Below are 14,151 nucleotides of genomic sequence, written 5' to 3' on the forward strand. Positions count from 1 at the left end.
TACCAAAAATTCAATAAAACTTCTTAGCCATTAAAATCGATCAAACAAAGAATGAACAACGTGTTATCCAAAGGTTTCAGTAATAGATTTTCTGTGAATCATAGATATTAAGGTATAATAATTTTCGATCATTTTCTGTTACACGATCAAACTTTGTAAAGTTTTCTCCACCTCTGCATAATGACAACTGGTACCAGAGTGTGACAGTACAGATTTTTATTATTTGACGATTTGGGTTTTCCATTTCATTCGGTATTTTCTTGCTATGTTATTTTTTATATCCAGCAGTAGCATAAAATCTAATGGTTATCGTACCTTTAAGTATATGTATACAGATATGTACGAGTATATCGCGAATACATAAAGATAGCAGCAATGTACTGAAATACAGATTCATGCAAGTTCAGTGAAGGTAAAAAATAAATTTACCTTTTTTATCAATATCAGCATATAATGAAAATATTTCTATTTTGAACGCCAATAAAATGAATGAGCAATAACGCCTATACAACATAAAAAATACTGCCAATTAATTATATTATGATTTCAATACACAGTGAATATTCGAATAATGATTTTTATAATTTTTACGTGTTAGGTAGAGTTGCAGAAGCTGAGAGTTATATGGAAAATATGGAGACAATTTCAAAATTTCTCATTAAAGCGTATACAATATATTGGCTAAAAAAAGCATATTATATTATGCTAATAATTTCATTCCACAAAGAAAAAATCCCTAAACTGGTGTGATGTTTAAAATTGAACATAACTTTCAGCTTTTAAAACGCTATGTTCACAAATTATCTTTTGGAGGAATATGAAACAACTATATTTAATTTATTTTTATCAACCAGTGATCGGATGTTTTATAAGTTTTTGTGTAGATTTGACTTAACTGCGTGAAGGATTTGCAGAAGGCAAAACAACGGTTACATTATTTCTATGAGATAAATTTATTATTATAATTTGTTTAACACTAATTAATAATTGATGCAGCAATATAGGATAAAGAATATTTTCAGGTGGAAATAAATTACTATATGAATTTCCAAGTAAAAACCAAAATCACTACTGCTTGACCACTCATTCATCCAGGAGACATACGATATAATTATATGAATTAACAAATCGGTTTCAAGAAAAATGATATAAAAGTTGAATCTCATTCAAATAAATTTAGAACATATTCAGACTTATTCGAAAGTATGAAAAAGGCTGATCAAACATACTAGTAATTTCCAAGCAAGAACGTTGATATAAAATTTATGAGACAGAATATTTAAAAAAAAGGTTAAAGACTTATGTATACTAACACTAAATATCAATTTTAACTTTAATTTATTTTATTTTGTAATAATAATCACTTTTAAACTGCCTAAACTGCACGTAGTTCTTAATCTTTTTTTATTTTATAACTAGCTTAATATTTTAATAATTAATTACATTTAGTGTAAATAATTATTTTTAGTATTCTTCTTAGATAATAAAACGTTTTAATTTTTTTTCAAGATTTTTCTGTCTTGCGCATTAATCATTATTAAATATGTTACGTAGAAAACTAAATCAAATTTATTTAATTATATGTAAACTACTTTTTTGATAAATTAATTTTTTATAAATTACAAAAACTTAGCAATATAGTAATGCTGATCATTAAATTACTTAATATATTATTATTGATTGATGTACAAAAAAAAGTTAAAGCTAATTTTTACTTTAAACGCAATATATCACTAGGTTATACAATAATTTACATAAAATTTTCTGTTAAATGACTTCAAAATAATTAAAATTTGATGGAAAACTCGAGCAAATGTTCATTTTAACAAAACTGTAATGTAAGCATCTATCAATTATGTAGGCTTGCTCGTATGTAAGTGGTTAGAACAACGGGATTTGAATCGAAGATGCTGGTTTTAATACCTGCTTAAAGCAACCTGATGTCAAGCAGTAGTTACATCGATTGCCATTTGTAAATATAGATAACATTTTTCTAAGTAAAAATAGCTCTTATCCGGCATTGATGCATCATCGTAAATTTATCACTATTAGAGAAATCGTAATAATTTTGCTTATCAAAGAGATGAGACAACTGTTTGGGCCACCATATATGAAAAACTGACTAACACTTTCCACTCTTTCCGAGATCTTTATAAATTTTGCCGCCGGAGCGGCTGCATCTGAGTCGAAAGGGTTAAGTTAGAAGTGTATTTCATAACAATATCTCATAGAGCCGAGTTAAATCAGTTATGTTAAAATCCTCAAACATATACACCCCAATAAAAAAATTCTAAATTATCGCAGCTTTATACACATATAATGTCACAGTACAATAAATTTAACCAATAATTTTCCTTTATATCGAGACAGAATAAAATATAACGCAAAACACACTTGTCTTTGCGAAAAATATCGTATGACATAACATAATTGATAACATAATCGACATGACATAAATGTAATAATATCTTATTGCATTTCAATTGCATATTACCCTTATGTGCACATCAATAACACTCGGCGGAGAATACAGATCGAGTGAATGTATAAATAAAATAATATTTTTAATATCCAGCTTCTACGATGGATATACAGAAATATGTTTGTATATTATTACATGTGTTGCACTTTAATGCGATGCAGTGGTAGCACGCAATATTGGAAGGCGTAATGCATAGTGATATCTATCATTCGGGATTGACGCGAGCATTCCTCGACAAACACAGATGTCTAGATGGCAGATAATGCTTTTTGAAGGAAAATATCATTTGACATTATTTTTATATTTTACACCTTCATAGAAATATGTGTATTCAAGTTCCTTTTAGGTCATGCTTTAGTATTTTCAAACGTTCAATCGCATCGCTATTTAATATATAATGTTTTTGAAAGCTATTGCGCTTGAACTTTATTTTGATTTGTCGTTTGCAGTCTTTACGTTATATTGTATGGACCAGAATGATGTGCTTAATTTCTATTTCTTCAATTAAAATATTAGAGACTTACCTATTTCTAGATACTTCTGATGCACTGGATCATATTGTTCCCAAACAATTGAACGGAACCTATTGCGTTCTCTGGACACTGGTAAAACTTGTTCCTGTTTTTTAATTTCATTCGGATTCCTGAAACAAGCAAAAATATTTATATAAGTTTTAGCTCTAAATATTAATTTTTAGACAGTGCAAAATTCAATTAAACTTCGTATGGAAATAGTATGAAAAAAATTTTTAATATTAAAAAAAAATGTTTAGGTATATCTTATCGACAAATAATAAAAAGTGAAAAGTCGTGTCAATTTTTATTGAAAATTCGACTCTCTGCAAAATTTTTGAAAATGTTTTCATAAAAACTTTGAATTGCGCTTTATCTAAAAGACAATATTAAGAGCTAAAACTTTCAGAGAATTGTTTTTTATCAATATAGGACCATTTGAGCCCGTAGGCGCAAGGAAATTCGAAAATGTCTATATTAAGGACCACTCTTATATTTATATGTATATATATATATATATATATATACATATATATTCATTTATATAATATACTTACATACTAAAAGTTTGCACATGGTAAATTTTTAGTAGAAAATAGAAACCGAGTTTTTGAGAGAACGGAGCATCCTATTTAAAATATTTAAAAGACATTCAATTTGAAATGACGGGTAGAAGTGGAGATTAGTTTTTAGCAAAGGCAGGTCCAGCCGTTTCGGTGATATCGAGCTAAATGTGCAAAAAATGGCTGTTTTTGAGAAAACTAAGCATCCGATTGGAATGAATCAAAAAACTTTTTGCTTGTTTTGACAAAATAATTGCTTTTGGAAAAAAAAATTCTTGATTTTTATTTCTTTTGTATATCAAAAATAATTCATTTTTAATTTGAATTCTGACTAAAGTTCCAAAATCGCTTATATACTCTAAATAATTAATTATAACTTTTTAATTCAGTTTATATTATGCTTATAAATCTTAGACAATGTTACACCATTTGTAATAACCTAGTTGAGAACATTTAATATAACTCTAACATTTCGTTACGGTACGGGAAGTTCCAGCAATTAACCTTAAGGCACTTTGCCATACACTTCTAGTTTTTATTGACTTCCCGAAGGAGAAGTTTATTTTCATAAAAAAATCCGACTCGCTAATTTTATGTTTTCTCGACGTTTCAAGCCATTCTGAATCGAATGAGACCAAATTTGGAAAAAGTATGTGTGTGTGTGTGTATGTGAACAGATTTTTTGCCGTAAATCGACGTTTTCTCAAAAACGGTTCGACCTATTTCCAAAATTTAGAAGCCATTCTATGTATCTCGTTGAGGACTAGCGTTTCTGAGTTTTGTATGACGATCGTCCAAGCTGTTTTTTTATAAATAGCAGAAAAGTGAAAAAATGTTCGTCCACATTTTAGCCCGCAATTCTTAATCGATTTTGAAAAATCAAAAACCGTTAGAAAGATATTGGTTGGGAATCGTGCTGATAAGTTTTTGGTAAAGATCGGCTGGGCCGTTTTCTTGTAATACAATTAAAAAAAACGACGATTTTTATGATTTTTTTTGACGGTAGATATCATACAGTCTTCTAGATCAGGGGTCGGCAAGCTTTTAACTGTAGTGTGCCAAGCCACTCTACCAATATGATTTAGAGTGCCGCCTTAATTTTGAAATATATAGTTAGGTTCTAGGGGAGAAGAATTATAACCAAATTTATCTTTTAAATATATTTATTAACAAATAACATAAATTTCGAATATAAACTAAACAACTTTAATGCAAACCTTTTCCTTAACGTTTCAATATCCGGGGTATAATTTGTAACTTTTAATTTCACACAAGATTCTGAATGTTTAGTTGTTAAACGATTTCTTTGTGAACTCAAAATATGTTTCATGTGAGAAAAAAATTTGTTCACAGAGATATGTGGAACCAAAAGCTGAAAGGAGAGCGCATACAATTTTCTTTAAACAATCAAATCTTTTCCGACAATGTCATTCAACAATTTATTATGGCTGTCAATTTTTCCATAGACTCATCTTCCAGATTTTTTTGTAATTCCTTCAATTTTGTTTTTTGAAGATTCTGAAGATATTAGTTCGATAATTTCCATTTCAAAATTATCAACATTAATCCATTCGAAAATCAACAAATCAAACGGTATTATTGATGGATCTATTAAATCTGGTTTTATGAGGAAGGAAAATAAAGGCACATAAGCTTCAAAGTCTTTGCATCTTCTGGAAAATTCATCTTTAAGTACTTCAACGTAGGTTGAATTACATTAGCGAGCTACGTTAGAAAAATAATTATAATTAAACATTTTCTCTTATTTAAAAATCACTCGATATTTCCGATTTTCCTGATTACTTTAAGGAGTGCCATTCAGAACCCCATCTCGTGCCAAGCCTGGCACGCGTGCCGTAGGTTGCCGATGCCTGTTCTAGATTATGCTAAAATATTACCGCCCTACGACAACTCGTTTAGCTTTAAAAATTCGTCAAAGTTTGCAAAAATTGGTATCATTTTTTTGGTATCTGTCAAAATTAGACCTTTCATCGACGTTTGCTCAAAAACGCCTTAACCGATTTCAAAAATTTAAAAGCCATTTGCTGTATCTCAGTGAGCACTATAGTGTCAGTTTTGTGAGACGATCTGCCGAGCCGTTTCTTTGTAATTTGAAAAAAAGTGTTAAACTTTTCGTCCACATTTAAGCTCATTCTACTGAATCGATTTTAAAAAATCAAAAACTGTTCGAAAGATAGTAGTTGGGAATAATACTGATTAGTTTTAGGTGAAAATCTACCTAGCCGTTTTCTTATAATTAACTATTGAAAAATAAATTTAAGCCGATTTTTATGAAACTTTCTTTGGCGATGTATATCATGGTCTTATAGAAATATTACGGCCTTACGACAAGTAGTTTAATATTAAAAATTCATCAAAGTTTGAGAAAATAAGTAGTTTTGTTGACGTTTGTTAAAATTAAAATTAGATGATCTACTTGGTATAACGATTGATTACTTGTTCTTAATGAACATACTAAACCACTAACGTCCTACGAAAACTGGTTCAATTATAAAAATTATTGATTTGTGAGAAATCAATACTCCGAGTTAACGTGTTCGTTCGCTTTCAATGATGTGTAATAAATCCACTCGGAATACTTTTAATTACTCACAAATTTATTTTTTTATTGATTGAGTCGATATTTATACATATCGGGAAGTTTATGTAACTTGCCTCAACGCTAAATACCAATACCAACTAGTGATAAAATTGTATTCAAGATACATTTTTCATATAAAATCATTTACCATTAACATCAAAACTCATTAGCACCTTCCTGTCACAATCAAGTACTTTGTAAAGGATTATTTTTGCTGGTTTCTTGATGAAATGAAACCAGGAAACTAGGAATAAAAAGTCTAAAACACAAAAGTAATTCGAGACCATTGATGTGCGTACGTGTGCACGCAATTGTGTGTGCAAGTGTGAATAATATTTTATATCAAAAACGTGAAACCGGTGCGACATATTGCTTAACAAGAGCTCGGAACGATGCGAAACGAAACAAAGCAAAGCTTTTGGTGTAGCAGTCATATTTCTGTGCGTTCGTTATGACAACTCTGTATTATGTAAAGCGCCAACGGATAAAGGATTGTCAAAGTGTATTACTAGTATATCCTAGAGGTAACTTTCACAAGGATATTCGAATCAACTATTATTTTCCCATAAGCAAGTTGTGGAAATCTCGACTTACAGTAGTTGTTCATGTAGCAAGATTTCTTGATCAGTAAAGGTGTATTAGAATATGTCAAGTATGTTACGTTTGTTTTTTGTATGAATTGATGGTGGATGATTCTTTAAAATAAATCATCTGGTGTAAACGTCGACGTAAAATTATAAAATATCATTTCATACAACGGTCAAGAGTAAATAGGGAACGATCCTCTCCAGGTTCGACGGCTCATATAATTAGGTTATAAAATAAGACAATAAAATGTACTCCGTCGGACCTGAAATTCAGATAAATATTTATTCGAGTATTAACAGTCGAAGAAGGACGTATTTGTAAAATAGAATTAAATAAATTTAACGTGAATATAACTGGACTTTTATTTTCAAAAACAGCCATCGTGGAGATTTCACATTTCGCCGATTATAAAAATTACAGAACACTCAAAAAGCATATCAGCAACGACATCATGTGAATCGCTCCAGATGGATTTTCAAATTTTTAGGAATAGATACAAAAATATGTGTTAGCTATGTCTAGACAGAGACGCTGTTTTGTATGAATGTTGGTTTGAATGATAGTATGCATATAAGATTGCAATGGATTCATGATAGTAGAAGAGGAGCAGTTAGAGAGGGAGATTTTTGTGAGATACGTCTATAGAGATTTATTTATTTATATTTATATTTATATTTATATTTATATAACACATTTAGAGACAAATAATGTAATTTATCAGAAATTAGAGACAAAAAATGAGTATTTAGAGATAAAGTGTATTATTAGAGACGAATAGAGTTGACACATAGTTCAGAATTATTAAAATATTCTTAACAATTCTCACGATCCATAAAACATATTAGCCTTTGAAATAGTCCAATAGTTGCAAAAATTTTGTTTAAGAAAATAAAATTATCAATTTTTATATAAAATTGTTATATTGATGATTTCACAACATATTGTTGTAACTGGATAATATATGCAAAAATAAATACAATTATGAAATGAATGAATCAATTTCTTATACTTATAAAAAAGATATAAGTGACCTTTACATACATATATGTTTTCTTTAAGTTCAATTTTATTCATTTTTAAAACCGAATATTTTGGGGCTAAAAATAAATATTTAATATAATATGAAATTATGATTTTTTTATAAATTTTATATATCTTATTAATATAAATTCTTTTAAAGCTAATGTGCTTATCATTTAAAAACTGTTAGATTTAAAACTAACCTCTTGATTTAAATAAAAACCTCTTGATTATACGCCGAATGGGATATTCTGGTGCTAAAAATAAGTATTTAATATAAGAATATCAATTTTTTGTAGATTTTATATATATTATCCATACATATTTTCAATAAGTTTTATTAATATATTCACTATTATTCACATCTGTCTAAACGCTAATGAGCTTCAAAATTAAAAATAAGTTCAAATAAGTTTAAATCCTCTCGATAATGATCTCATATTAGAAATTGAAACAAGTAAGATCAACAGTTTCAAAATTAGAAACAATTTTATTTGATACAATAATATCAAATTCAGTTTTTTATACAGATTTCATATATTATACACATTTTTTTTATTAAGTTTTATGTTATGCACTAATTAATAACAATTCTTTAAAGGCTACTGAAAATGCTACTGAAAAATGTAAGATTGAAGTGATCAAATTAAATATTATTTCATAAAATTTATTTTTGGAAACATATTACAAAAAAGGAGAAAAAATGAATACAGACTTTGGCTTTACTTCATACGAGTTGAATTTGTTCTAAAAAGTTTGTTTTTTAAAAATAAAAGATTTGTTTGTTGTCCTAAATTGTAATTTAGGATTATCCTAAATCTCTACAAAGAAAGAGATTCTCCGCTTTATATTAATTTAAAATAATGAATTTTAGAGATTTATAATTAAGAGATTAATATAGAATTAATTTAAATTGTATATTATATATTATCTAGTTAAAAAAATAATTGTCAAGTCGAGTCAAAATCATGATTAATAATTTTTGGTAAACATTGAATTAACTTTAATAATAATAGTTACAAGAAATAAAGAAAATTTGATAAATGAAAATAATTATAAATGATTATTTTAATACAAAAATATATTTTATTGTCCAGGTTTTAAAAATGAATGAAATAAATGAATAATTAATAGATTTAGCAAGTATTGAATTACTTGCAAAAGTATTTTAGTTGATAGTTAAGATCAACTATAGAACTAGATGAGCAAAGAAATTTTGCAGAAACTCAATTTTGGGTACAAATTGGCGCTAGTTTTTTAAATTTAAAAGTGGACTTTTCGGTCTACTGAACATTTGCAAAAAGTATAAAAGCTAAAGTTATTCAAGGATACAATATGCATCACCACTAACTGGTTTGATGACAATTTTTTTCAAATTCATAAAATACGATGATAAACTCCTCAAAAATGCAAAGTGTTGAACAAAAAAGTTGTAATTTGCTCGTGAGTAAATTAAGAATGTTTCAATATAGATGTTTTAGATATCAAGAAAACTTCGAAAGCTTTCAGCTGTTCATTTTCAAACAAATATAAGAAATCAAAAATATAATTAACTAAAACCTACATAAAGCATTGATTGTACGTAGTTCATAACTTCTTTATTAATAAAACCACATAATAAATAATATAAATTATGAAAGGTTTTTATGGTTGTTTGGTGTTTTGATGGTTTCAATGAAGACCATCAACAGTAATGCAACTATTGATTTATACTAGTTATAAATAACTAATTATCACCAGAGTTGAATGTAATGTACAACAATGAAACAAATCGAGTTCTCAATTAACATTTAACAAACAACGAAAATATTAATATGGTGCATTGTCCGAAATTCTATTTTAGAATCTGTTATCGTTGCACAGTGTGCTTTTGTAGGTATTATAATGAGTGTTTATGTATAGTATAGTGTTGAAGGGTGGGACCAGATGTTTGCATCGCGCGAATTAAAACTTTCAAATGTAGCGACGACGTCAGAGGACTGACTCTATGCAAACGACGACGGAACGAACATATAAAGCTATTAAAATACTCACACTTGCGAAAAACAGAAGAACTCGGAAGGTAAAAGAGAATATTTGAAAGTGAACAACAAAGCTCAAAGTATAAGGTTTTTCGGAGCTTTTTCACTAGGTGTAGACGTGGAAAAGATTTGTATTCAAGAATAAGGATTTATAATTAATTTGTATTGCCAGTATAAACGCGAAAAGCACTAGGTGTAAAAAACACACAAATAAAATGCTTCGTAAACTAGTGGTGCATGGCATTGTGCCTTATGGCAAATTGCTGAAACGTCCCGTACCGTAACTAAAAATCTTGGTACGAAACCCAAAAAAAATTACACAAAATGCGTACACATGAAAATTTCTAAAATATCTGATAATTTGATGTGCATAAGTCCAATAAATGTTTTTGACCGCCAAATGACTTATTTTTATTGAGAGTCTATAACCGCTAGACCTGCCTTTAATATGTTCATCTTGTCAATACAAGTAATGTGTTCTTTGGACGCCCCGTTCTCTTAAAAACGGAGTTACCGTTTTTGGAACTTTTTGCCCCGTATCTTGACCTGCTAGACCTGCCTCCGCCAAAAACTAATCAGACATCACACATACATCCATTTTTTCTAAGGTATGCCAAAATGCTCACAAACTTTTGAAACGTAAAGATATATAAAAATTTTCATTTTCAGTTAATAAATTTAATTCTGTATCAATAAAAATGCTAGCTAGCAGTGCATGACTAAGGCATATTGCTGAAATTTCCCGCACAGTAAAATTTTGAAATATTTTGAAAATCTTTTATTCACGAAACTGATATACAAATAAAAATGAGATTTCTAAGAATAAAATTAGATTTTATCCATTTTTATTAGGTCGCCAAAGACAACTAGTCTTTTTGCGAATATTTTTGTTATAAAATAGTTGATTTGATAGGTAAAGTAGACAACTAGAAGCTACCTTGCTATAATTCAAATAATGAGAGGAAGCAGTAGTTCATTTGAACAACATCCAAGAAAATAACTTGGAAATTAAGGCTTTTCATAATTATTTTATGGATTTCAAATCTCAAATTTGTTAGTGGTCGATATATTTATTAATATGGAAGTGAACACATATATAATTGTGTATAACTATATTAAATTTGGTAGATGTAATAATATATTTTCATGAATACAGGATTCAAGTCACATAACGATTGTACTAATAGATTATTTGTCATAATGATAGTTACAAGGATTTGACTTCGTATTAAAATTAATGACGTTCCTAACGATGAGAAATTCGGTATATATGCAAATATTCATAAATGAAACTTTGAGATAGGTACCTACAATAACAAAACTCAAATGCACTTCAAACAGCCAAAATTTTAAACAAATATTGATTGATAAATTACGAATATTGTGATGCTTTTATACCAAAGTGAAGTAAGAAATTATTGAGTATGTACATAAAATAACAGAATACGTTGCTGACGAAGTTCTGCAAATCATTTTTAATTATTTAAATTAAATTTAAATTAAAAATATAATAGATATTATATTAATGAAATAGTCAAATAAAATTTATATAAAATATGAAAACTGTTTTCATAATCTCTCATACCAGGCACCTCCGCCTGTCTGAGATATGAAAATAATGTATATATATATATATACATATTATATATATATATATATATATATATATATATATATATATATATTAATATGTATATGAATGAATAAATAATTTTAAAAGAATTTCAATACATTAGATTGCCGTTGTCAAAATCGTATGTTTCTATATAATCTTATCAAGATTTTCCAATATATTAACAAATATATCAAATGTTTAATTGCAGAAATTCACTGATAACTTAAGATTCAAAAATTTACTTCATTATAAAAGTAAATTTAAATTATACATAAATTCAATTATCAAGCAAAACCAAAAACATTTTGGTAAAATACTACAATAGGAAACCGATGCTTCAGATTATGAAAAGAACAACTTGCCAAATATTTGATGCTCAAATATCATATGTTCTATAGAAAATGCCTCTAATACTATTATGTGTATAACGTATGTTGGCAAATATCTACACATCGAATTTTATTGAACTATAACAGCATCAATTGTATGCACACAACAGATAATACCATATTGTATATATCGCTACGATCTCGACCAACTTCTCACTACCCTAGAAATATCCTTAGAATAAGGGAAACCGGGTTATTTAAGGTACCAAATTGAGTAGAATGAATTATGTGAAAAACATTTATAGAAACTTACTTATTTGACATAATTTTTCACGATGAGGATTTTTTTCTAACACATTTAAAAGACCCCATCATTATATGAATATTTCCACGATTATAATTTTTTCTTGACACACCTTTTGAAACCTCAAGATTAATAATTTTATGTTTATGATATTTTTACGATTATGATTGTTTTCATAAATATCATTTTTAAAAAACTATGTATTTTGTACGATTTTTTACGATTGTGATTTTTTTCTAACACATTTCTAGAAACCAATATGATTTTCTCACAATTTTGATTCATTTAGATAACACGATTATAATTGCATTATGGCCATCAATATAATATTACACTATTTTATTAGTATTAGAGTGTACTTTTTGATGATAATAGAGTTAATAATTAATCAAAAACGTTATGAAAATTGTCAGAAAGTTCAATGTCAATATAAAGTCAACTCTAATCGTTTCACTTTATATAATGTGTTAAAGATTGGATTATTTATCACTTATTAATTTGAACTGATCAAATTTTCATGAAGGCAGGTCTAGCGGTTTCGGAGATCTAGTAAAAAAAGTAAAAAAAAAATGCCATTTGGCGGTCAAAAATGATCATTAGACATATGCACAGCAAATTATCAGATATTTTATAGAGATTTTAACAATAAGTATAAAGTTTGTTTACATTCCTATGGGTTTCGTACCAATGTTTATCTGTTAGATGGCGACGCGGCGCTTATGCGCTTCGATATTTCGCCTCAATGCAGTTAAGGCAGTACGATTGCTTTGAAAAAGTTCATTTGAAAGAACAAAATAAAGAAAGAAATTTTGAAAAAGTTCAGAACTTCCAAAATATTTCCAAATAAAGAAATTTGAATTTTTTTTTTCAAAAATATCTATAGTTTCTCAAAAATCTAATTTTTTCAAAGTAATTTTTTTTCAAAAATGTTAATCTTTTAAAAAAAATTATTATTGGTATGCGATGTTCCAGCAATTTCACTTAAGGCACTTTTGAGAATGTCAGTCTGATACAAAATGTTATAAAAAAACTTGTTTTTCAACTAACACTTTTTTATTTTTAGAAGACTTATTTGATTGGCATTTAACTCAATAATAAGCTGTGAAACATAATAAAAAAAATTATAGTTTGATTATATCGAGGTGTGAATTGATGTATAGTTTAAACAACTAAATAGACACATTGCTAAAATAAAAAATGATAAAATTAGAAAACTAAGACTAATTTGTAGCGTATTTCACTTTGATTAATATGATGATCAGTTATACTTTCAAATGCATTAAAATTTAAGAAGTAACCGCACTTTTATGGTAAATTTATTCTCTTATAAGTTATCTTCTATTGCATGGGAATTTTCATATTGTTCATGGTGTATTCAATAAAACAAATAATAGCATATAAATTTGTGAAGAATAAAAAAAATATATTGCTCAATTGTTAATTAGATTCGATATTTAGATGATAATTTCATGCCCTATAAATAATACCCTAACTATTCAATATTGGAAACTATTAATCTATGTGTAACAAGTAAGTGAGTAATATGTTGAGAATATTATTTTCGAAATTTTAATCAATTAGTGATGAAATTATGGTTATAGTTTAGAGTTTAAATTTATAGTTCAATAACAGTAATGATTAAGAACTAGAAATGGTTGAGTTGCTGAATGGGGCATTTTTCTCGATGATGCATCCACAGCTCAACAATCAATCTATTTTCCATCTTAATAACTGAGTGTAAGAGAGTTGCAATTATTGTTTGAATTTTTATTTATAGATATAACACAGCAACGCGTGATCAGGTTCAGCTATTAATTTATAACATTATTTGATTAATTAGTGAACAATAATTGATGAATTTATAGACATCCTATCGCTATGAAACAATCGATAAATAAGTCTGATTATTTTTCTATTGATAGTACGGTAGCAGCTCATAACTTGGCAAAAGTAAATCAATTATCCCCCGTATCCCCTAGGCATCGAATATATTGAAATATATCTGGTATATAGTAAGAGCGATTGGTTTTTCCCATCTGACATATGCTAGAGATACGACATGTGCACACATCCGACTGTACGAATACAGGCAAACAGAAACGCTGGCACAGACAT

The 14,151-nt window shown here is 27.9% G+C and overlaps 1 protein-coding gene across 1 annotated transcript in view; it reads right to left on the reverse strand.

Moving 5' to 3' along the window:
* The window catches only part of LOC113370735 (neuroligin-4, X-linked), a 288,495-nt gene that overhangs the window by 22,052 nt on the left and 252,292 nt on the right, over window positions 1-14,151 (reverse strand). Inside the window, exon 11 of the mRNA XM_026611427.1 lies at window positions 3,007-3,125. Coding sequence (XP_026467212.1) covers window positions 3,007-3,125 — 119 coding nt within the window. The remainder of the gene's footprint in view (window positions 1-3,006; window positions 3,126-14,151) is intronic.

The sequence above is a fragment of the Ctenocephalides felis genome, unplaced genomic scaffold, assembly GCF_003426905.1.
Source record: "Ctenocephalides felis isolate EL2017-DRISC unplaced genomic scaffold, ASM342690v1 CF-g0.4_SCAFFOLD_01492, whole genome shotgun sequence".
NCBI classification, from domain to species: domain Eukaryota; kingdom Metazoa; phylum Arthropoda; class Insecta; order Siphonaptera; family Pulicidae; genus Ctenocephalides; species Ctenocephalides felis.